The sequence below is a fragment of the Coregonus lavaretus genome (assembly GCF_964263955.1).
Source record: "Coregonus lavaretus genome assembly, chromosome: 7".
Lineage (NCBI taxonomy): Eukaryota > Metazoa > Chordata > Actinopteri > Salmoniformes > Salmonidae > Coregonus > Coregonus lavaretus.
The window spans coordinates 58,391,461-58,417,790 of NC_139994.1; the positions used below are offsets into that span (position 1 = coordinate 58,391,461).

General features: G+C 42.2%; 2 protein-coding genes across 3 annotated transcripts; both read right to left on the reverse strand.

Moving 5' to 3' along the window:
• Window positions 1–907: 907 nt before the first annotated feature.
• On the reverse strand, window positions 908–7,732 carry LOC311132599 (uncharacterized protein; the record flags this gene model as incomplete). Its single annotated transcript, XM_084165850.1, has 7 exons — window positions 908–1,440; window positions 1,727–1,832; window positions 3,857–3,985; window positions 4,208–4,492; window positions 6,156–6,254; window positions 6,440–6,591; window positions 7,708–7,732. The coding sequence occupies 7 exons, from the start codon at window positions 7,730–7,732 to the stop codon at window positions 908–910; spliced, it is 1,329 nt and encodes a 442-aa protein (XP_084021976.1).
• Window positions 7,733–9,224: 1,492 nt separating this feature from the next.
• Window positions 9,225–25,114, reverse strand: LOC311131712 (macrophage-capping protein-like). Of its 2 annotated transcripts, XR_014613454.1 has the most exons (10): window positions 24,969–25,114; window positions 16,742–16,935; window positions 14,308–14,462; window positions 13,182–13,343; window positions 12,796–12,945; window positions 12,290–12,376; window positions 11,903–12,035; window positions 11,434–11,525; window positions 10,516–11,116; window positions 9,225–10,423 (listed from the first exon to the last, which is right to left on the reverse strand). XR_014613454.1 is itself a non-coding variant. In XM_084164818.1 (9 exons), the coding sequence occupies exons 2-9, from the start codon at window positions 16,932–16,934 to the stop codon at window positions 11,051–11,053; spliced, it is 1,038 nt and encodes a 345-aa protein (XP_084020944.1). In that variant the 5' UTR covers window position 16,935; window positions 24,969–25,114; the 3' UTR covers window positions 9,225–11,050. The 2 variants fall into 2 exon arrangements, 1 of the variants encoding a protein (XP_084020944.1); XM_084164818.1 differs by having other exon boundaries at window positions 9,225–11,116.
• Window positions 25,115–26,330: the final 1,216 nt, after the last annotated feature.

Below are 26,330 nucleotides of genomic sequence, written 5' to 3' on the forward strand. Positions count from 1 at the left end.
TTGTATTAGCAGATTATGCCAATGCATTATAAAGTTAATAAATACAGACATACAGATTAAGATACATAGGTAGATAGATACACAGTAATATACAGTACAAGTAGATTTAAAATAACTAGTTCTCCTCAGTGTACATTTTCCATCTTCCATTTAGCTAGCTGTTTTAGTGTCATAATGCAATTTATATACATACAGTATTTTACATTTTCAAAAAGGTGATAAAAACATGGGGCTTTTCTAACATTTGATGTTTGAATCTAACTTGTCAAAAGTGCGTGTTAACAGACACACTTTATATTGGAGCGTGAAGTTTCTTTGTTTTTGATTCCACCTATCTGGTTCTTTCAGATCTATAAGGGGCCGTCCAAAAGAATCTAGGCCAAGGCTAGGGATTGATGTGGGAACGGGGCCCAAACTCAACCCAAGTCTGTGATGGTCAAGGTGTCAACTGCTTCTCCAATAGTTTTCTCTTCTTCTTGGCACTTCCTTGATCAATTAATGTTATTGATTGGCCGGACAGTTAGTTTTATGCTGGAGGAGAGGAAAAAGAGGGGAAAACAGAGGAGAGAGAGGAGGGAGGAAGATAATGACAGCGAGAGAGAGAGAGAGAGAGAGAGAGAGAGAGATGGAGAGTGAGAAGAATAAAGGAGGGAAAGTCATGATTTAGGTGAAAACCCTTGAGGGAGAAAGTTGTTGATGTAAGTTTCTGCAGACGGTAGAGTTCGGACAGAGGTCACTGGAGCAAGCTGCTCATTATGCACACACACACACACACATGCACACGCACACAATGACACACCTGGTTTTCCAAGTCCAAATCAGCCAGTGATTGAAAGGCAAAGGAAAACCAGCTCTGTTTTCAGCTTATGTTTGGGGAGAACCTTCAAACCAAAGACCCCTGATGTCTTCAAAACGTAGAGACCTTATGCGGCGAGATGACGGTGATGAGCGTGCGACCGTCCAGCGGGGAAAACACCGGGTACAGCTTCTCCTTGAAGGTGCCTGTGAATGTGTAGATGTGCGACTTGGTCTCCGCGTTGTAGAAGGAGATCTGTCCTTCCTCGTAGTCTAGATAGATCCCCATCCGGCGGGCCACCAGATCCAGGGGCAGGGGCATCTCGGGCTTGGTACAGGCGTAGAATTGGTGGATACTGCGCCACAGGGTCCAGTAGCCCGTCTGGGGGCTCATGGGGAAGCGGCCATGGCGTTTGGCGCCCGCCGTGGTCAGGCCCACCCGCCAGTAGCCACTGTTGGCTATGTCGACTTCCCAGTAGTGGCGTCCGGAGGCGTAGCCCTCCCAGCCCAGCACGCCAGGCCAGGCGTCAAAGCGCTGGGGACTGAAGGGCAGGTTGGACTCGGATATTCCCTCCTGGACCTTTCGGTGGTCGTCGGAGAGCTGAAGCCATGAGTGGTTGGTCATGGGGTCAAGGGTCACGTCAGCTATAGGGAAGAGGGGGGAGAGAGTTGGTTGAGTTTGTAGCTTTCTGAAATGTGCTGCAAATTTTTTACTTTCATCATTTTAAATTACATTCTGTCATCTGTTTTCACTTTATTCTACTTTTCTATGCTAGTAGCTAGTACCATTATTTAAGCTGTAGTTCAAGGTTTGGGCAAAATGTATGGAAAACACTTTATATTTAATATTGTATTCATTCTTATTTTCTGTGCTTTTTTTCTTTTTTCTTATTTTAAATTAAAGTACGTGTCCAAATAGAAGGATAGTTACCTGATGCACTGATCATCCAGTTCCACACTGAGTTAGGGATGTATCTTGCAGTGCCTGCCTTCCAGGTGCGCTGCTTTGCTGACAGCCACAGCTGAGGAATGACGCTCTGAAAATAGGAACGTAGGTAAAGTTTAGGAACGCGGGTAAAGTTTAGGAACGCAGGTAAAGTTTAGGAACGCAGGGAAAGTTTAGGAACGTAGGGAAAGTTTAGGAACGCGGGTAAAGTTTAGGAACGCGGGTAAGGTTTAGGAACGCAGGGAAAGTTTAGGAACGCAGGTAAAGTTTAGGAACGCAGGTAAAGTTTAGGAACGCAGGGAAAGTTTAGGAATGCAGGGAAAGTTTAGGAACGCGGGTAAAGTTTAGGAACGCAGGTAAAGTTTAGGAATGCAGGTAAAGTTTAGGAACGCGGGTAAAGTTTAGGAACGCAGGGAAAGTTTAGGAACGCGGGTAAAGTTTAGGAACGCGGGTAAGGTTTAGGAACGCGGGTAAAGTTTAGGAACGCGGGTAAAGTTTAGGAACGCGGGTAAAGTTTAGGAACGCGGGTAAAGTTTAGGAACGCGGGTAAAGTTTAGGAACGCAGGTAAAGTTTAGGAATGCAGGTAAAGTTTAGGAACGCGGGTAAAGTTTAGGAACGCAGGGAAAGTTTAGGAACGCGGGTAAAGTTTAGGAACGCGGGTAAGGTTTAGGAACGCGGGTAAAGTTTAGGAACGCGGGTAAAGTTTAGGAACGCGGGTAAAGTTTAGGAACGCGGGTAAAGTTTAGGAACGCAGGTAAAGTTTAGGAACGCGGGTAAAGTTTAGGAACGCTGGGAAAGTTTAGGAACGCGGGTAAAGTTCAGGAACGCGGGTAAGGTTTAGGAACGCAGGCTTTAAGAGTTTCATTTTCATCTTTTTTTTTTTTACTGTGACTTGAAATGTATTGATCAAAGTGACACAGACCAGATCAACAGATTAAAATGCATACATATTCTTGTCAACCCTGACCAATAGGCAGATCACACCTACAGATTACAGATTATGCTGATACAGAGGACAGTATGATGTAAATGCTAGACTGGCAGTTCTCTACATTATGTTTTATTGCACTATATTGAATGACCTGGGGCCTTATCACAACAAGGCGAAAGTACAGCGGGCATGAAGTTTAGACAAGACAACAGTCAATCATTCACTCTACTGTATGGGTGATGAGACAGACAGGGCTGTATGGAGTTTGGTTTGGGATGACTGTCTTGTGATGTTTATTTAAAATGTTTTGTACTGTAACATATCCCAATAGTATTACTAGATATTGAATTTAAAAAAAGGCTTTGATATGGTGGTTTAAATACTATAGAAAGTAATTTAAAAAAAATACCTCATCTAATCCATCATGATCTTGCTAAAGAACCTTACTTTTGTTCTGTAACTTTGAAATGAATGCTTCTAATTTCCATTTTTATTTTATTTTTATTTTTGTGATCCAATTGACATTTTAGTCCTATTAAATTAATTCTAAACCTCACAGGCAGCCAGTGCAGAGACCTTAAAACCGGTGTAATGTGTGCTATCTATCTGGTCTTGGTCAGTACCCGTGCTGCAGCATTCTGTATGTTTTGCAGTTGACCAATGGCTTTTTTGGGTAGACCAGACAGGAGAGCATTACAGTAGTCAAGCCTGCTTGTAATGAAAGCATGGATGAGTCTCTCTGTATCAGCCTGAGAGAGAAACGGCCGCACCGTGGCAATGTTCCTCAGGTGGTAAAAAGCTATTTTGGTCACATTCCTAATGTGTGATTCGAAATTTTGTTCAGAATCTAAAATAACACCTAGGTTTTTTTACCTGGTGTAGGTAGGTAGGTAGGTATGCATATTTGAGCATATAGCCTATATAATGTTATTGCTGATTCTCAATCAACAGAAATGTGAATGTTTAAGAGGGAACATTGCTAACTAATTACAATGGATTCAGGTGAGGGTAAGCATAACATCACGAGTTGTGTTATGTTTTATGAGAAGACCCCTAATAAATGAATAAACTATTAAACTAGTTCGCTAATATATAGTGTTGACCTCTTTTGCAGCTTTTATTCTGTTTTTCTATGTGTGTGTTTGTTTGTGTGCGCCTGCGTACGTCGGTGTCTGTATCTCACCTTGCAGTCCTCCTTTAGCAGTGACCAGGTAATGAACTCCAGTAAGGGCAGGAGGTTGACCAGTCTCTTCTTCTTCAGGCCCACCAGACGCAGAACCTTGCCGAGCTCATCGCTCTGCACCCCACAGCTCTGTGTAGACACAGACACATGGACGTTAATACCAAGTCATCTCTATGGGTCTCCCATCACACTTTTTGGACCTTTTAGCCCTTATGCTAAATGGTCTGTTTTTGCTAGCAAATCTGCAGATAGCAGTTAACCAAGGGAACACTGTATTTCCCCCATTTCCTTCTTCAGTAGTGTTCCTTTGTCTCTTATATATATTTGTATCCTTGACCCCTGACCTCTCACCTCTGAGGCGCTCTGCAGCTCCTTGGCCCACTCCATGATCCTCTGCTGCACTTCCTCGTTAGGGTCCTCCTCTCCATCCCTGTTTTCTGCTTCCTCCTCCTCCTCCTCCTCACTTCTCTCCTGCACCCAGGGGCTTTTCTTCAACACCTGGTCAACACTGTTGAGCTCATTGGCCCACAGGAGAATGAGTTTCCTGCTTTCCTCTAGACTGCGTTCTGTTTTGGGGTCTTTCAGTTCCACAGGGGTCTCTCCTTTACTGGTGCCTTCCCTCGCATCACTGCCACTCTACAACAACACAAAACAGCAACAAGGTCAATATCAAACTGTACATTCTCAATAGTGTATTTAGCTTTCTCATCTCAACCATCTTATTACTGTCATAGCAATGTCGTAGCAATACTGCGTTCTCCATTGACCGAGTACAGCGTGTGATTTTGCGTGAAATATAGCTTGATTCACACACAAAAAAAACAGGCACAAGGCGAAAACATTTAGCCATGCGTTGCAAAACCAGATCAAATAACTGCAAAATGGGATGGTTGAGTGTGTTTTTCGTTATGTAACCCTGTTCCCACCTGGCAGTCCTACACCAGATGCCAGCTCAGCACTCCCGACACCGCCCTACCTCCAACCCCCACCTGGCCCCCTTGTAAAAATCTCCCGCCCCTGCCCTAGTGTCCCTGTAACCTCTCCTCCCACCCTGGAGGGGTATCTGCCTAAGATACATGGTTTGACTATAACCCTGTATGTTCCAGCTCAGCACCACGGGGCACTGGAGTGGGTTAACAGAGCTGTAAAGGGCGATAAGAACCCCCATATCAGTACCCTCCCTACCCATCAAATCAAATCAAATCTTATTTGTCACATACACGTGTTTAGAAGATGTTATTGCTGGTGTAGCGAAATGCTTGTGCTTCTAGCTCCGACAGTGCAGTAATATCTAACAAGTAATATCTAACAATTTCACAACATATACCTCAATTAGCTGTGTCATCTGTCTTGCTTAGCAATGTTTATCCAATATCAGTGAACCAACACTTGTACTTGACTCCCCCCTCACCCCCTTCTAGCTCTGACTTTGCTGATAACTACTTTATTGAGGAGAAGTTTACTTACTATGCCTGTGATATGTGGTTGTCCCACCAAGCTATCTTAAGATGAATGCCCTAACTGTAAGTCGCTCTGGATAAGAGCGTCTACTAAATGACTAAAATGTCAAATGTAAAGGTAATAAATCCGCTAAATTCCAATACTTTTTCTTCTATAAGGGAAAGTATTAAACGGTCCAGCTGTCAATGTGATGACTAACCAACCCAGTCAACCCAGGTGTTCAAGCTATAGCAGAGCCTGTGAACGTTTAACAAGGTGATCAACCCAAATGGATTATTTCACCCTGTTTTACTCAAGAGACAGTTCTAATGTCCCTTTGGGGGCAACAAACCCCTTTTCTATATTTTTTTGTTGATTCCGTTCTCTGTAAAGATTCCGTTCTCTATACTTTTGGGTTAACGGTGAACAATCCCTGACCTACAGACAGGCCTTATTCACTATCTAGGCTTCATTCAACACCTGTCTCAAAGTTCCCCAGTGACTGACGCCAGCTCCACTAAGCCAGGCCTACTGTTTCTCCTTCACTGCACATCTAACTTCCCTGTGCATTTACTTGTTCTTTGACCTCACAATCCATAATTCCAGCGGCATTTTGCATTAATACAAATAAGGGGCAAATTAATGCTATCACTAATACTATCGTTAATACTATCGCTAATACTATCATACTAATGTTGGAAATCAATGTGCATTCCTGGTCTGTCTGAGCTTTCTCAGTTACTGCTTTTGTTTCCTCGTTCTCTTACCCACATCGCTCTTCCTTTTTATTTCTATAAATGTATGTCTCCCCTGTCTCCCACTCTCTTCCCCTCTCTCTCCCTCTCAGGGGCCTACTTACCTTGCAGACTTGGGCCACCTGCTTCTTCCAGTGGTTGATGAAGCGGACACACTCCTGCAGGCTGCGCAGGTTCTTCAGGCCGTTCTGACGAGGGTGTTGCTACAAGAGAAACACACATACAGGATGAGCAGGCAAATGTAGAAAAACAGTACAAACACATACAGGTAGAAGAGTGCACAAATTAATAGAAAGACTTTTGGATGGACTGGATGCTGATGTGATGCTGTGAGTGGATGGAGGTGTGTGTGTGTGTGTGCGTGTGTGTGTGTTTGCGTGTAGCCTACCTGTAAGCGGCGTGTGGAGGGGGCGCTGCTCTTGGAGGGGCTGGTAGGGACTGAGCTGTGGGCCTGGAGGTCTTCCTCAGGAAGGTTCCAGCGCACCGCCCCTATGGAGTGACTCTGGGTAGAGCTCTCCAACTTCAGCCGGGAGTTGAGCTCTGGAGGTGAAACAGTGATAAAATGAGATTAGAGTGGATGAGGGTTGAAGGACACAGATATATTTTAGAGTTACCTTTAATTAAGCTTATACATTTAACTCGACATCAGATTTAATTAGATCAAATTAGTTATTGCTTAAAAGGTAAAAAATTATAAAATAGTAACTATTAACTATTTTGTGCATCGTGAATTTGAACTGATAATACAAATGTTTCAATGGTAGTAGGGGGGACTGGGGGAATTGTAACAGGGGGCAATTGTAAAACCTTGAATTTCTCCAATCAGAAAAGAGCTAGAGTGATGAAACTCACACAGTACATGCACATTTAGGTTCTCACCCTGCTTAAAAAGTTACAGCCAGATATCTGCGTTGTATGGGCAAATGTTAGTTTTTTTAGGGGTGAAAGAAACTATTCAGATGTTTAGAGAGGAACCGAATGGCCATGCACAAATATGGTTGTTACTGTAATTATTGGTTACCTACATAGAAATAGTCATATTTCTAGCAAAATCATTACATACGTCTATGATATGATAATTCATGAACATGAATTAATTTGGTTAATTTTTTTAGGTGTTATATTTGACCCCAGCTACTGTTACAAGTGCCTCTGGCACGGGGGAAAATGCAATGTCCGGACTTTTCGGATGAAAATATTGTGAACCTACCGTCTTATGTACAGACCTATGAATGATTATGAGACAAATTACTGACCTAGTTCATTAGAGTAAAAGTCTCCAGTCTCCCCTACACTGGCAGTGCCATACAGTAGATAGATAGTAGTAGATAGTAATGTCCTAAAATTGACTGGCCTATGCTTGTTTTAACGATTGCCTCAGTATTGGACGATTGTGATCTGATTCGATAAAGATTTAATACCAGTTTGCAATCAATTCTATGTTCATATTACAACAATAAATAATTATCAATGTAGTCACGTTTAATACAATGACAAGCAATTCAAAATAGTTCTAAACAAAGATTACTTGATTTGTGGTCAACTAAAAAGGTCACAATATCAAAAATATATACAGTATATATATATATATATATATATATATATATATATATATATATATATATATATCAGTAAGGAAAAGGGAAAAATACTTACTAGACACCTTCAGAATGCTCTTCATTTCGAAAGTTGCCATCCTTAGTCCTGTGTGAGCGTGAGTAGACTACTTACAAAATATTCCATATGACAGTTGAGGCCACCAAGGATTTAATTTATTAATCCATATCCACATGTTGAATTGTACAAAATTGCAAATTTGACGGTCACACGTCAAATACACTTAACTTAAAACTGAAAGTCCACTACCAAGCTTTGAATATACATTGATATGATATACACAAAATCTAAATGCAGAACTAAAAACAATGACAGAGGACACTGTTGAAGCTATGAAAAGTACTTCAATAGAGAAGGAAATATCATAAATATAATCTTTATCACAATTAAAACTAAACATGACAATGGGTTTATCATTACATTAGATCAAATGACAAAGAATAACACCTTTGAGATAAAAATGAAAAATAATCCAAAATCCTACCCTATGCGTGAAGGTCGGGGCTGGTGCGTGGTCTTGGTAGTTGGTACAGCAAACCCTGCCCGTTTGCTGTTTTTGTTACAGTGCATGCAGTTTGTTCTTTGGACCTGTTTATGGTCCTTGGCACTGAGATGGAGGGGGGACTTTTCTGCAAGGATATCAAGTATAATCATTCTACCTTCCTAGCAATCACTGTTGGCTTTACCATAAGGAGAGAGCGTGAGAAATGATAGTGATACTGGGTCATGAAGGTCACACGTTGATTACAACCCGAAGTGACGCAGATTCACCATCTTTGATGCTATATTAGTGGATCAATCATTAGCAACTGTATACTTATGCCCGTACAGTACAGTTTTCCAACTTTCATGGCTAAATGAAAGTATTTTATTTTGTATGAATCTGTGCTCTATACCTAACATACTCTTATTTAGAGATGACATAGACATTTAGGATTTGAGTCAAATTCTGGTATTGGAAAAGAGGGTCCCTTATCTTGTGTACACTCATACATGATTCACCCATGATGTGACTACCTTCTCCTTTCACCTACAGTAATAAGGTTGGTTAGAGAGGAGAGAGGGCCACACAAACAGACACTCCTTCCACCTCACAAATGAACAGGCTTATCACAGGCCATTTATTTAATAGACTGTACACTCATCCCTACGTCACCGGTACCTAATTGTGACGCAAACTATAAGCTACCTATGATAGAGTAAGGTTTAATGTTGCTTTATCATGGGTATATATCTCTGTTGAGTAAACAACCATATAACTGCCAGGTTGGCATTCCCTTATCTGAACTGAACTGCTAAATAATTGTTACTAAGACAAAAAAAGCAATAGGGACCATACATTTTAAATCATACGGATCATAGTTGAGCATTTGCATGGATCTTCGCATCATACTGACCAATCATCACACAGACCTGAATATTTTACTGTTGCCAGGTGAAGTGTCAGGAATGGCCCAGAAATCGGTCAAGGTCTTGTGGATATGTTTCTGATAAGTGAAAATGGTCTGTGCGTGTGTAGGTGTCACGTTCGTTGAAGGACGGGACGGACCAAGACGCAGCGTGATATGCATACATGTTTATTATAACGAATAAACACAACGACAAAACAACAAACTAAACGAACCGTGAAGTCCAAGGTAGCCACAAACAACATACCTTATACAGAACAAGATACCACAACCCACTAGTGCCAATAGGCTGCCTAAGTATTGTCCCCAATCAGAGACAACGAGCGACAGCTGCCTCTGATTGGGAACCACACCGGCCAACATAGATCTAGACATACTAGATCCAAACATAGAAAATACAACATAGAAAATCACACCCTGACTCAACAAATAAGAGTCCCCAGAGTCAGGGCGTGACAGTAGGTGTGTGTGTGTGTGTGTGTGTGTGCGCGTGCATAGCCGCGGGAAGGACTAGTAAAGGCACTACCTTTGTGAAGAAAATAATAATAATAAAAACAATTAAAATAATAATCAGGGGGGGTGCTGCAGCACCGTCAGCAGCCATGGGCGGCTATGTGTGTGTGTGTGATCTATGCATCTGAGAGAGAGAGAGCGGGATAGTATACAAATATACACTGGAGTTGCTTACCAAGACTACATTGAATGTTCCTGAGTGGCCTAGTTACAGGTGACTTAAATCGGCTTGAAAATGGCTTTCTAGCAATGATCAACAACCAACTTGACAGAGCTTGAAGATTTTTTAAATGAATAATGGACAAATATTGTACAATCCAGGTGTCCAAAGCTCTTTGGAGGGGGGGGGGTTAAAAACGGATCTAATCAAGATACTGTATATTAGTGTTTTATTTTTCATAAATGTTTAATAAATGTTCAAATTTTTCTTCCACTTTTTCATTACAGAGTATTTTGTGTAGACCGTTAAATACAACTTTGTAACACAACAACATTTTGAAAAAGTCAAGGGTGTGAAAACTTTGAAGGCACTGTAAATACACAGCTTTAGAACATGACATCAAAATAGGCTATCTTTGACAACCCCAACAGTAGCTCCTGGAGGTTAACGTTTACAGAAGGTTACGTAAGTAAACTGTTGAGTCTACTGGTAGTTCCCTCAGGTGTAGGCGGGTTAACCTGTTAAGTGTTTATCCAGGGAACAACCGAGCAATGTAGTCTCACCAGGTGAAAGGTGAAATACATTGATTATTCCAGTAAAGAAAACTAGCTGGAGAGAGTTGACACAGGTAATAAAAATGTAGTCACCCAATGACCATGTCCCAAATGGCACCCTATTCCCTATATAGTGCACTGCTTCTGGCCCTATGAGCCCTGGTCGAAAGTAGTGCACTACGTAGGGAATAGGGTGCCAGTTGTCAGGAACCAAAGGACGAAACCACACACTGTACGTGTTGTTTCAGTTTCCATTTATTTTCATCATCTGTAGCCTCCTACATGTATTATTGGAATATATCCTGTTATTCTTAAACAAATGTAAAAAAAAAAAAATGACTAAACCAAACAAATTCACCTTATAGGATTTGTGGAATGTCATCTTGGCTTGAAATAATATGAGACTAGTAACAGAGACCAGTGAGCACACGTTTTCCTTCCCAGTCAGAACCAGAGGTAGTGACTTAGGGTTCCATTTGGTGTGACACCATTATAAATGCTCTTATTATTTTGAGTTTATTTGACCTAAGCATGACTAAAGATGTGTTTTCTATGAGTATAGTACCTTACAAATATTTACATATAAGTAAACACATTAAAAAATATATAATTTTTTTTGAATTTGAGATGCTGTCACTCCTGATGAGAAGACTTTTAAACATTAAGATCTTTTATTTTTCCAGGTTGCAATTTCATAATATTTTACGAGTGCAATATTGAGACCCTTTTCTGAAAGCCATTGTAGTTTAGTTCCAGTTTTTGAAGAACTGCTTGAAGATGATCGTCTCCCTCCCTTGTGGTAGTATCTCCACCTGTAAGAGAGTACAGAGATTTGACATGACTGGCACATAAACCACCCCATTGTATACACATAAAACATTTATGATACTGGGTTCATGACCTGCTAGTTAGTGGTTACACATGCACATTGCATTGTGACAATGGAAGAAGACATACAAGGAATTCGGTTTGACTTACTGGAATTCAAATGCCCAAATTCTTCTGTTTTCAGGAATAATGAAATCATGATGCTATCAGTTGCTGATGTTATGTTGCTGGGTAGATTTAATGGCTGGATAATGAGGAAATAATGTCTGGGTTTTTGCCATTTGTGAGATGCTTGACTCACCTGCGTTTTCATCCTGGGGTAGTTCATCTGTTGGATGAAGTCATCCGCCATTTTCAGGGCCTCCCTCTTCTCCTCCGCATTGGCTCCCATACCTGTCAATCATCAGTGGGATAACGTCTCACCATGTCTTCCCTCAGTCTCACCCATAGAGGTCTCAGTAAGGTCTCAACACAATAATGTCTGTTAACTGTATTCAATACAAACCCTGATTAAATTAGTATTTATTTAGACATTGTATATCGCAAACATTATTCTAGGGAAACATTTAATGGAGCAGAAATATTTTAGTCAAGGTTCACGTGCTTTCCTGTAGCTCAATTGGTAGAGCATGGTACTTGTAACACCAGGGTAGTGGGTTCGATCCTCGGGACCACCCATACGTAAAAATGTATGCACGCATGACTGTAAGTCGCTTTGGATAAAAGCGTCTGCTAAATGGCATATTATTTATTATTATTTTATTATTTACCTTTCCAAACAAAGATCTTTCCGTTGGCCCCGTTATCCAGAATAAAGCAGTCGTCGCGCACCAGTAGGTCCTTGGCAAATGGGCTCTTTTCCGAGACGTTGGTCAGTTTCATCTGGCCTGTTGCATCGGACACCTGTGGAGGACAATAACACCGGCCATGACTTTTAGTTCATTTGTGAACTAGTTCACCCCAAAAATCTTGTTTGATCTTGGGAAAAAAGAGCCCTAAAGTATAGCTGTGCTATACCGTCTACATTCCAAAATATCTCAAATTCAGATTTCAGATTTTGGGGTGAGCTATCCATTTACAACAGTAATGATGTAATGCAATAGAACAGTTCTGGAGATACATAACTGTTTACCAATGGAATTGTAATGTCCAGCTACCTTGTAGAGGGAGGCGGAGTTGGAGACGTCTGCTTGACTGTCCTCCTCTGGAGTGCTCTCTGCCAGCTCTCGCATTGGTCCCAGCACCTGTCAATCACAGGGCAGAGTGGAAGATGGATTGTTGTGAGGTTTATATCAGTGGAGGCTGCTGAGGGGAGGACGGCTCATAATAATGGCTGGAATGGAGTATTACCTTCCCATTACCTTCCTATACCTTGATATCAAAGTCTCTAAATATGCTTAGACATTACAGGATTGACAAGTCTCAAGGTCACAGGAGGTTGGTGGCACCTTAATTGGGGAGGACAGGCTCACGGTAATGGGTGGAGTGGAGTGGTATCAAATAGATTACACACATCCTGTAGCTTCCATGTGTTTGATTCCATTCCATTTACTCCGTTCCGCCCATTATTATGTGCCGTCCTCCCCTCAGCAGCCTCCTGTGCTCTAGGTCTGTGACTGTTTTCATTTGCTTTGGGAGGAAAGGACTAAGTCGGTCATTTTACCTTGAGCATCTCTGGCGTCTCCTCCCCCTCATTGATGTCAGTGATGCATGCTTTGCCATGTCTCTCAGTGTCGCGGATCAGGCTAGCGATCTCACGCGACTTCTGCTTCTCAAACATGTTGGCCTGCGAGCCGATCCACGAAAATATGGTCTAAAGACATAAACATGTTTGTTTTTTATTGTCTCGTCTGAAGTGGATAATATACTGTATGATTTGATAGTAGGCCTACTGTACTGAGCCCTAATTAAGGAAAATGTGCCATTTAAGGCAACAATGTAATGTTGTTCTCCCTGCCCTCACTGCTAAAAGTCTCCCGCAGGGAATTTGCAACACTCACTGTCACCTCTCAACTCCCTCCCTCCCCTCTCCCCCCTCCCCCCTCTCACCTCTCCCAGGTCCAGGATGAAACAGTCTCCCTTGTTGAAGCTCTGCCAGCTCAGCTCCACCTCCTTGGCACGGATGTTGCGCTTCCCTTTGATCTGGTACAGCCTGTAGACCGGCCCTGACCCGCCCTGGGGCCGCCTGAAGCCAGACTCCACACCACCCTCCTAATGTGTGTGTTTGAGGGAGAGAGTGAATAAAAGTAACAAGAGAGAGGAAAAAGAAAAGAAAGAGAAAAATATAACAATATGAAAATGTTGTTTATGTTAGATTTTTTGTAAAATCTGTATCTAACCAGGAAGTCTCTAAGGATTTTACGAGCTATCGCTTCAATGAGAGAGATCAAATCAAATCAAATGTTATTTGTCACATACACGTGTTTAGCAGATGTTATATCGGGTGTAGCGAAATGCTTGCATATGTGGAACGATATGACAAGAAATCAGTAGCATGTGATGAAATTATGAAGAGGACTGCTTGTAAAGTAATGTCCTCAATCATGGATTTGAAACAGGAAAAACATTACATTTACTGTCAGTAGAGGACTCAATCCTAACACGTTAGGATACACATGCATTACTCACAGTGGGCCCAAATCTAATGTGGGAAACACATGGATTACCAATAGTGGGCACAAATCTAATGTGGGAAACACATGGATTACCCATAGTGGGCCCAAATCTAATGTGGGAAACACATGGATTACCAACAGTGGGCCCAAATCTAATGTGGGAAACACATGGATTACCCATAGTGGGCCCAAATCTAATGTGGGAAACACATGGATTACCAACAGTGGGCCCAAATCTAATGTGGGAAACACATGGATTACCCATAGTGGGCCCAAATCTAATGTGGGAAACACATGGATTACCCATAGTGGGCCCAAATCTAATGTGGGAAACACATGGATTACCCATAGTGGGCCCAAGTCTAATGTGGGAAACACATGGATTACCCATAGTGAGCCCAAGTCTAATGTGGGAAACACATGGATTACTCCAAGTTTCAGATACAGTAAATCACACATTGATGTCCAAGAGAAACACAAAAGTTTGCACATAAATTCCCATGCAAGTACATTTCTTAAAGAGATGGGCCCTGTGTTGTCAGTACCATCCACCGGCTCACCTTGTAGCTGACCCCCCTGGGGAAGAGGTTCATGAACTCTGGAGACTCGTAGCCCTGGACCTGGCGGTGCTGGATGGGGTCACCACCCAGGAAGCTGTCCAGCTGAGTGGCGAGCATGGCACATGCCACCTGCTCATCACGAGATGACTTCTCACCTGGGGGGGAAGGAAGCGAGGGGAGGGGTGAGTAGGAGGACACAAACACACACACAAAACCCAGCCCTTCTTTCTTAGGGAGCTCTCCTCCTCTATTAACCCCATCCTTCTTCTGTCATCATCCTTCCATCTGTCAGTCTTAGTCTCCGTCCTCATAATCAGTCGTTGGGTCAGTGTCATGGTGTGTCATCACCATTAGCACGCAGGTTATTCACTTTTCAACCGCTCAGAGGTTAATTAGGTGTGTACACAATGGGTTGGCTAGTACATGACATTACCAAAAGTGCTCATCGGACATCTCATTACAAAATCATGGGCATAACAGCCTCCACTCTTCTGGGAAGGCTTTCCACTAGATGTTGGAACATTGCTGCGGGACTTGCTTACATTCAGCCACAAGAGCATTAGTGAGGTCGGTCACTGATGTTGGGCGATTAGGCCTGGCTTGCAGTCGGTGTTCCAATTCATCCCAAAGGTGTTCGATTGGGTTGAGGTCAGGGCTCTGTGCAGGCCAGTCAAGTTCTTCCACACCAATCTCGACAAACCATTTCTGTATGGACCTCGCTTTGTGCACGGGGGCATTGTCATGCTGAAACAGGAAAGGGCCTTCCCCAAACTGTTGCCACAAAGTTGGAAGCACAGAATCGTATAGAATGTCATTGTATGCTGTAGCGTTAAGATTTCCCTTCACTGGAGCTAAGGGGCCTAGCCCGAACCATGAAAAACAGCCCCAGACTATTATTAATTCCTCCTCCACCAAACTTTACAGATGGCACTAGGCATTTGGGCAGGTAGCGTTATCCTGGCATTCGCCAAACTCATATTCGTCCGTCGGACTGCCAGATGGTGAAGCGTGATTCATCACTCCAGAGAACGTGTTTCCACTGCTCCAGAGTCCAATGGTGGCGAGCTTTACACTACTCCAACCAACGCTTGGCATTGCACATGGTGATCTTAGGCTTGTGTGCGGCTGATCGGCCATGGAAACCCATTTCATGAAGCTCCAGATGAACATTTATTGTGCTGACATTGCTTCCAGAGGCAGTTTGGAACCCGGTAGTGAGTGTTGCAACTGAGGACAGCTGATTTTTAGGTGCTACGCATTTCAGCACTTGGTGGTCCTGTTCTGTGAGCTTGTGTGGCCTACCACTTCGCGGCTGAGCCGTTGTTGCTCCTAGACGTTTCCACTTCACAATAACAGCACTTACAGTTGACCGGGCAGCTTTGCAGGGCAGAAATTTGAGTAACTGACTTGTTGGAAAGGTGGCATCCTATGACGGTGCCACTTTGAAATTCACTGAGCACTTCAGTATGGAACATTCTACCGCCAATGTGAATCTATGAAGATTGCATGGCTGTGTGCTCAATCTTAGACACCTGTCAGCAACGGGTGTGGCTGAAAAAGCCAAATCCACTAATTTGAAGGGTTGTCCACCAACTTTTGGCCATGCAGTGTAGTTTGGATTTACAGAGCAATATTGGATACAAGCTTACAGTCTTAGAAAAAAAAATGGCTAACTAAAACCTAAAAGGGTTCCTCGGCTGTTCCCATAGGTGAACCCTTTGAAGAACCCTTTTGGTTCCAAGTAAAACGGTTTTGGGTTCCATGTAGAACCCTTTCCACAGAGGGTTCCCAAAAGGGTTCTACCTGGAACCAAAAAGGGTTGTCCTATGGGGACAGCCGAATAACTCTTTTGGAACCCTTTTTTTTTTAGGAGACTCCATCCATAAATGATAATAAAGGACTCTTATCCCAAGAGACTGAGATATAATTTTCCATTCCACTCTTATGTGTATACACTTTCTAATGTACACAGATAGTCCCCGTCCTCCCCATCCCCCATGATGACCGCAACTCACCCATTTAATAACAGTTAGATGAGTAGAACACTCAAAGGCTCCTACATCTGTTTCTATTGAAGTTCTGGCAAATATCAGTATGGATCAAAACATTGTCTTGTACTTCAATAAAGGTAAATGGTGGAGCATTTTATTACATCATTCTACAGGTTTTTATGCCCAATACCTAAAATAGTGGGGCCCAAAGTTTATCATGGCCACGTGACTTGTCCAGGAAAAACTCCAGGCTCTATCAGAGTAAGAGTGCTGATCTAAGACCAGTTTAGCCTTTTAGATCATAATGAATACGACTGGGGAACTTGATCCCAGATCAGCAGTCTTACTCTGAGATGCTTTGTCAATACAGACCCTGGTCAGGAAAAACTATTGACCCTACTTATTTGACACATATATCATGCATCCATTTTCCTTAATCTCACCTATCCACATGTGTAGGTCTGCCCCCTGGTCCCCTCTGTGCTCCAACACCAGGTAGGAGTCTCCGTTGTAGAAGGCCCCAACCTCAGCTGGCTCCAGCAGCACCGCCTTCATCTTCTCCACCCGCCACACCTTCAGCCCCGGCTCCCGCGTCTCTGGCCCAAACTGTCCAGGTGCTGCCATGTTGGGGAACATTCTGTACGGGGAGAGGGAGAGGAGAGAGTGGGTCAGTAGAGGTGGGGGATGGATGGATGGAGGAGTTAGGATGTAGGTTTATGGGGGAGGGGGGAGGGGAGCTGCCTGGAAAGGGCGCATTCTGCACTGGGTAGAGGGAGATGGAAGAGCGGGTCAGGGGAGGGGGAGGTGGAGGATAAATTGGGGCGGCGCACAATTGGCCCAGCGTCGTCCAGGGTAGGGGAGGGAATGGCCGGCAGGGATGTAGCTCAGTTGGTAGAGCATGGCGTTTGCAACGCCAGGGTTGTGGGATTGATTCCCACGGGGGGCTAGTATGAAAAATAAAAAAATAATGTATGCACTCACTAACTGTAAGTCGCTCTGGATAAGAGCGTCTGATAAATGACTAAAATGAAATGAATGGAATAAACAAATGGTAGATTGGGGAGGGGAGAGTTGGAAGTGAGAGGGTGAAAGTAGAGTCTGTTTTATTGTTTGGGTTGTGGGAAGGGGGTGTATTTCTTTGCTATGAAATGAGTGAGACAAATAGACATTGGGAGTTGTTGCTGCTGGAGGTTGCAGAAACAGTCAACTAAGATAAATCGTTTTTACTTGTCATGGCAAGAATACTTATTTCCATATTGAAGTCCAGACAAGAAACAGAGAAAGCGGCAGTGGAGAATGGGTGAGAAGTGAGAACTCATATAATCATGTCATGACATGAATAACTATTTCTGCAGGAACACAGAAACAGGAAAATAAAGGTAGAAATTACTAGAAGAGAAGATGCCAAATGAGGGGTGGGACATACCGACCCATATGGCACTAATGTGATTCATTGTACAAAAGAGGGTGTGCCTATAGGGCAAATCGTATCACGTCTCACATGCACACACTAAGTCTCTCTCTCTCTCTCTCTCTCTCTCTCTCTCTAGTTGCCAAAGCTATATTACACTTTAGTGATTTGTAGCAGGGCATGTTGTGGGCATTCCTGACGTTACTCAGACAAATAAACAATCACTTTCATGATTCCTCCTATCATAGTACCTCTGTCAATGTTATTTCCCTGTGACAATAGGATTCAATAAATTATAGTCATATTCAAAGATAAATCAATGTTGAAACATTTTATAAAGGCTATACTCAAGTCACCTGGTCTTACAGGCTGGTTTTGTCTACACTAAAGGTGGCTAGTGTCACTTGCCAGGCATTTGTTTTTGTATAAAACAGAAGGCAGGTGGAATATTGGAGCGGCAGGTAGCTTAGTGGTTAAGAGCGTTGTGCCAGTAACCGAAAGGTCTCTGGTTCTAATCCCTGAGCCGACTAGATGGAAAATCTGTCGATGTGCCCTTGAGCAAGGCACTTAACCCTAATTGCTCCTGTATGTCGCTCTGGATAAGAGCATCTGCTAAATGACAAAAAAAAAAAAAAGAATATCATTGGAGAGACAGTTAGCATTGATGTTGTCCATTAGAAATCATTCACCCTGAATCACAGCACTATGTTGATTGTTTCTATTCATTATACCCTAAACAAATAATGAAAGGTCTATATGGGTTAATAAGCACACAGGTTTAGCCTAATGTGTTGTGTATTATACCTGTAGTGAGTGCACTGTTATCAGACGAAATGGAGTAGGCTATAGAAAATATAACAAATATCAAATACAAAAGCCTTTGCGGGGATCACGATGGAATAAAGGTTTGAGATCCACTTGTACTGTGTGGACACAACTACGCCATGCAGACTGACATTTTAGTGTCCTGTTTGCAGAGTCATAAACAATATATAGCAAACAAAACTACAACATATTTGGAGCAACTACATTCTGGGAACCTTTCAGCCAGCTATGTGACACTCACCAAAGGGCACACCCAACTCTCACAGAACACGTGTAGCTGCACTATAATTACACTGTAGGCTACCTATCAGTAGGTAACCTTAACCCTACCAGTAGGTAACCTTAACCCTACCAGTAGGTAACCTTAACCCTACCAGTAGGTAACTAGCATGTAAAGTGGGAGCCAGACCGGCAAAGACCTGTCATGGGTGGCGGGTAGCCTAGTGGTTAAGAGTGTTGGGTTAGTAACGGAAATGTGGCTGGTTTGAATCCCCAAGCTGACTGTCGATGTTAAAGGCACTTTACCCTAAATGCTCCTGTTAGACGCTCAGGATTAGAATGTTTGCTAAATGATGTAAATGCATGGTTTCCCCTCTGTATTTCTAATAAAGGGAAGTGGCCTGGGTGTTGGGTAACCTTGAAAGAAGCCAGTCTGAAATGGAAACATTCTGTAAACTGTATCCCAAAGAAATGAAAATGCTCTCTCACAGTTCAGTGCATGCACAAAACACGTGTTTAAATAACAATACAACTGTAATAATTCTTGGTATGGCTTTGAGTTTACATTTCATTTTGGCACTCACACAGGCGCCAGTGAAAAATCCAGTACTGATAAAGTTTTATTGGACTGGCACAACGATGGCCCATTGTAAAAGGTCACATGACAGGATTATTGTGAGGAAGGATGATGGTTACAGGCAGTTGCTTCAGACATTCAAACTGCTGCTTTTTTAAGTTAGCTCCACCCCCCCTTGAGACATAGATTGTGGCTGTTTGATCAGTATCTATGGAAACTGCAACTCACTCTCTACCACCAAGCAATCACCCAGAGCCTACCACAGTTCTTACCAATGGTTCTTACTGAGAAAGAGAGAGGTGCAAACAAGCTAAAGCCCTGGCCCCTGTCCTCAATTAATCTTTAGATTAAATGTATCCGGTTGAGCAATTTCTCAAGAGCAATCTTTCACAAATGCATATTTCATCACAAGGCATGAATGCACGGGTTACCAGGTTCATAAATGCTTACTTAAAGGAGAAATTTCACTTGTGGCCAGACAGTTTTTCCTAGCCACCGTGCTTCTACATCTGCATTTCAAGGGTTTCAGGCTCGGTTTCTGTATAAGCACTTTGTGACAACTGATGATGTAAAAAGGGCTTTAAAAATACATTTGATTGATTGATTGATTGACTGATTGATTGACAGTATTTGAGTGTTGGTGAGCCACAGTGGTGTAAAGTACTTTAGTAAAAATAATTTACAGTAGTTTTTTTGGGTATCTGTACTTTACAATTTTCCTGTCCTACTAAGCATTCATTTTACATTTTACTAATATTTTTGACAACTTTTACTTTTCCACTACATTCCAAAAGAAAATAATGTACTTTTTACTCCATACATTTTCCCTGACACCCAAAAGTACTCGTTACATTTTGAATGCTTAGTAGGACAGGAAAATGGTCCAATTCACGCACTTCCATGTTCATCCCTACTGCCTCTGATCTGGCAGACTCACTAAGCACAAATGCTTTGTTTGTAAATTATGTCTGAGTGTTTGCGTGTGCCCCTGGGTATCCGTAAATTAAAAAAAAAAAAAAAAACTTTTACTTTGATACATAAGTATATTTTTGCAATTACATTGACTTTTGATACTTTTGATAGTATTGTATATTTAAAACCAAATACTTTTAGACTTTTACTCAAATATTATTTTACTGGGTGACTTTCACTTTTACTTGAGTCATTTTCTATCTTTACTTTTACTCAGGTATTTTTACAACACTGGTGAACCACACCACAGGGACCTCTTTCCTTATACTACTACTGAGTCAATCACACTAAATGAAACACTAAAACTTTTACATATTCACCTAAACCTGAACCAATACATTTCTCTACATCACAGGTAAGGATGTAGGTATCAGGAAGTGCAGGTAAGGAAGTTCATGCACGTAGCAAGAACCCAGTGAGAATAGAGGCTAACCCTCATGCTATCTATCAGCAAGGATATTAGGCCCTCGTAAAAAACAGAAGTGCCCTAATTCCAATTAACAAAACAGATCAAATATATTGGCCAGCTCCAAATAATCAATAAACAGAACAAAAACAAGCTGGTAAAAGTAACCAGTCAGAGAAAGAGTGATAGATACAAAGAGAAAGTAAATATTTGAACACACATTCTAGCCTAGGTAGGACACGTAGCCAACGGGACACCAACCACTGCACATAGGGCTGCAGGTGTACGGCGGTAGGGGTTAGGGTTACAATGCTTAGACAGCGTGGTGAAGAAGAGGTTAAGACAGCGTGGTGAAGAGGAGGTTAAGACAGCGTGGTGAAGAAGAGGTTAAGATGAGAGAAAAAGCCCAGGTCCACTTAACTGCATGATCCCCTCGGCTAGCTCCGGCACCGCACCTGACTCCAGCTCCATTCTGCCTGATAGCAGCTTGATTGTTTGTGAATGTGTGTGTGAGTGGACTGAGGAGGCCTGGGCAAGGAAGAGTGTGTTGTTGCTCCTCACCTGGCCTGGTTAGATTATATGAGGATGGTAACGTGAGCCCGGGGAGTGATCTGAGCGGCCGTGGCAAGGGCGCCCTGTGGGGGAAGAGTTGGGTTCCTGACAAACGCTAAACACCACGGTGACAATGATGACTGCTGGGCTGGCTCCCCAATCTCCCCATCTCCCCTCTCCCCTCTCCCCTCTTCAATGCCTACCCACTTTCCATGGGCCGGAGCAGGGTAATGAGGGAGGGGGAGACAAAGGGAGAGAGGGAAAAAGAATATGTGTCCTGACACTAACAGGTCTTGACACTGACAGATGGCTAACTGGTGCGACAGGCAATTTGTACACAGCCCCTGACAAAATAACAAATGAATGCCCTCCTTTCCTCATCTCATGTCTCTCATGAGCATTGATTGGACAGGACAGGACAGAACAATTGGGCTGCATTTACACAGGCAGCCCAATTCTGATCTTTATTTCCACTAATTAGTCTTTTGACCAATCACATCAGATCTTTTTTTCAGAGCTGATCTGATTGGTCAAAGACCAATTAGTGTAAACACATCCTTAGTCTCCATTGCATCTCCCAACCAGATCAGTGATCAACAAAAGGAAACAAGTGTACAAGCAAAGGAGACCATGTAAGATAATTGGGATGTATCCCAAGAGACCGGGAACCTCCCAGCTAGCACATTTGGTTCCTTGGAAATTGTGGGAACGTATGTTTTTGGTTTCCCATTAGTTCTGGGAACAAAGCCATACGTTTCCTGACAGGTAAAACTGGAAGTTTTTTAAAGGTTCTGAGAACGGTAGTGAACATTTAGTTTGTTCTGGGAACATTCATTTTTAGGTTGCAGGGAGGTTCTGAGAACTTTTTACTATGGTAATAATAATATGCCATTTAGCAGACGCTTTTATCCAAAGCGACTTACAGTCACGCGTTCAGACTTTTTTTTTTGTGTATGGGTGGTCCCGGGGATCGAACCCACTACCTTGGTGTTACAAGCACCGTGCTCTACCAGCTGAGCTACAGAGGACCCTGAAAGTTTTTCTGGGAGTTTTTATTAACGTTCTGAGAACGGAAATGATAGGTTATTTTAAGGTAATTAAATAACGTTCCACTAAGACTCATAATAACACTGCTAACTGTTTTGAACTATAGTGCTTGACACATGGAATTTAATTTGCTTAGGCATTAATCATGCAAACACAATTATTTTTTTATTTTGAAATGGCATCAGTGAGATTCAAACCTCTAGTCTTCTGTTTTCAATCCATGGAATCAGTCCACTGAGCCACCAGGATTGACTGGCATGCAGTGTTTTTTTAACTCATGAAAAGGTGTTCATTTTAATCTATTCAAACTGACCCCATTTCAAAGAAAAAGCATTCATTAAGATCAGGTGTGAACACACTTAACAAGACAGAGGATAGAGAGAGCTTTGTTGACGGAAGTTTACATACACTTAGGTTGGAGTCATTAAAACTCATTTTTCAACCACTCCACAAATTTCTTGTTAACAAACCATAGTTTTGGCACGTCAGTTAGGACATCTACTTTGTGCATGACAAAAGTAATTTTTCCAACAATTGATTACAGACAGATTATTTCACTTATAATTCACTGTATCACAATTCCAGTGGGTCAGAAGTTTACATACACTAAGTTGACTGTGCCTTTAAACAGCTCGGAAAATTCCAGAAAATGATGTCATGGCTTTAGAAGCTTCTGATAGGCTAATTGACATTATTTTAGTCAATTGGAGGTGTATCTGTGGATGTATTTCAAGGCCTACCTCAAACTCAATGCCTCTTTGCTTGACATCATGGGAAAATGAAAACAAATCAGCCAAGACCTCAGAAAATAAATTGTAGACCTCCACAAGTCTGGTTCATCCTTGGGAGCAATTTCCAAACGTCTGAAGGTACCACATTCATCTGTACAAACAATAGTACGCAAGTATAAACACCATGGGACCACGCAGCCATCATACCGCTCAGTAAGGAGACGCGTTCTGTCTCCTAGAGATGAACATACTTAAGTGCAAATCAATCCCAGAACAACAGCAAAGGACCTTGTGAAGATGCTGGAGGAAACAGGTACAAAAGTATCTATATCCACAGTAAAACGAGTCCTATATCGACATAACCTGAAAGGCCGCTCAGCAAGGAAGAAGCCACTGCTCCAAAACTGCCATAAAAAAGCCTGACTACGGTTTGCAACTGCACATGGGGACAAAGATCGTACTTTTTGGAGAAATGTCCTCTGGTCTGATGAAACAAAAATATAATTGTTTGGCCATAATGACCATCGTTATGTTTGGAGGAAAAAGGGGAAGCTTGCAAGCCGAAGAACGCCATCCCAACCGTGAAGCACAGGGGTGGCAGCATCATGCTGTGGGGGTGCTTTGCTGCAGGAGGGACTGGTGCACTTCACAAAATAGATGGCATCATGAGGAAGGAAAATTATGTGGATATATTGAAGCAACATCTGAAGACATCAGTCAGGAATTTAAAGCTTGGTCGCAAATGGGCCTTCCAACTGGCATACTTCCAAAGTTGTGGCAAAATGGCTTAAGGACAACAAAGTCAAGGTATTGGAGTGGCAATCACAAAGCCCTGACCTCAATCCTATAGAACATTTGTGGGCAGAACTGAAAAACCGTGTGCGAGCAAGGAGGCCTACAAACCTGACTCAGTTACACCAGCTCTGTCAGGAGGAATGGGCCAAAATTCACCCAACTTATTGTGGGAAGCTTGTGGAAGGCTACCCAAAACGTTTGACCCAAGTTAAACAATTTAAAGGCAATGCTACCAAATACTAATTGAGTGTATGTAAACTTCTGATCCACCGGGAATGTGATGAAAGAAATAAAAGCTTAAATAAATCATTCTCTCTACTATTATTCTGACATTTCACATTCTTAAAATAAAGTGGTGATCCTAACTGACCTAAAACAGGGAATTTTTACTAGGATTAAATGTCAGTAATTGTGAAAAACTGAGTTTAAATGTATTTGGCTAAGGTGTATGTAAACTTACGACTTCAACTGTATATGTTTTTAAATAACATCCTTAGAACGTTCTTTGAACATTACTAATGTTTTCTTGTGGTTTTTATGGAAAGTTTTCTTAATGTTATGAGAACCATGAGAAAACCTGTAGGAATCGTTATGCTGAAGTACTGAAATTGAGAGCAATTTGCCGATTGACAGTGTGTATGTGTGTGCGTGCGTGTGTGTACGTGCACGGTGCATGTGTGTGTGTGAGGGAGATAGAAAGAGATGAAATGAGGTGAGAGGAGAGGAACAGGGAAGTAGAGACGGATGAAATTCAAAAGGGAAAATAATTCCATTGAAAAAATGAGTGATAAAGGAATACGTGCAGAGCAGAGTCCATAAACAATCTGTAAACAGAGAGAGAGAGAGAGAGAGAGAGAGATAGAGGAGAATGAAGAGATAGCTAACAATATGATTGATAGAGATATCGAGAGAGTATGGAGGGATGGAAAGAGGGAGGAAAGCGAAGTGTGACTAGTTTTAGTGTTCCCTCAGATTCCTCAGCTAATTTGAGGAAAAAATGCAAGATGGAGCGCTAATAGAAAGGAGTGCCTTGGAAATAAATGTCCCTGCCATGCATCCTGTTTCAGGAAAAGTTGTGAAGAAAAGACAAATAACAATAAGAATTTTTCTTTTGAAATTATTTCATAGATCTTACCTTGCAACTTAAATTGAGGAGGTAGTGGATTAGGACACGTCAGTGTAGAGAGAGAGAGAGAGAGAGGAAATGCAGTCATGCAAAGGATACACAATCTCAGACACACACTCTTCCTGTCTCTGTCTCATGCAGTCATAGCCCAGCCCACTGGTTTACAGAAAAAAAGAAACAGCAGAAAAAGTAGAGAGAGAGAGAGAGAGAAGCTAAGGAAGCAGACAGAGAGTGGGAGAAGGGCTAAAAGAGTAAGAACAGGGTGTGAGGGTGTGGCATTAGTGAGACAAAGTTAGCAGAATAGATTAAGAGTTGTAAATGACTTTGTGGCATGAGCAATTGTTTATTTTAATGATGAACTATTCAGCCACTATTCCTTCACCATAGCAACATAACCAAACCTACCAGTATAGGTATATGACCTCTCCCATAGACACACCTTGTATGGGGAACACTTACCTGACTGAGTGCCCAACCTGCCCATCATATAATGACGTGACCTCCTACACAGTGACACACTGTATAATCACCAGCCTGGAAATTATTATGCTGTTCTACAGGGACCCAATTACACTTTGACCCTTGGGGATTCCCTAATGATGATAGTGGTCTGGACCGACATGACTATTTCTTAACACTTATGTTTCTACTTCTTATGTGGGGCACTGATTTTCCTGAGCAGTGTCCAGCAAACCCCATAACTTGAACCTTCTTTCACATAATATGTTTTTTGTAAAGTCAGTCTGGACAATAGTGTCTGCTAAATGTGTACATCTGTAATTTCACTCATTTGGTCAATATTTCGGACTGTTATATTGATATTTATTGATCTAATCAAGGCAACCTAAATTGGCACATTTTGAGGCCCATCTACATCCTCAATACATCACTGGAACATCCCATTTTGGTTGCTATGAGGATGCAGTGTTTGATTACCAAATACACCAACCAAGATGGAAAAAGAGAAGCCCATATTCTAAATAGACTCAAGTGTGTGACTGTGATTCAGTGTATTATATCAGGTGACCGGAAAATAGCCATCTTTGGCATTCAATCAGTATTAGGGCCCAGTTCCATTTCAGCCCCTAACTTCTTCCCTTAGCCCCTACACTTTCAGCGTTCACAGATCTCAAATAACAAATGGTCCCACCAAGCCCTCTCATAGACTTAATGGAGTGTATACCATGTTGCTTTCACCTATCCATATTTTCCAGATCTTTCGACACTGAACGTTTAGGGGCTAGGGTTAGCGGCTAATGTTTGAAATGAAACTAGGCCCTAACAACATCTGTTTGGTGACACCTGGCTCTATGTCACTAAACCACATCGAAGCTGTGTAAGGAAATGAAACAAGCTCTCCTGTCATGCAAG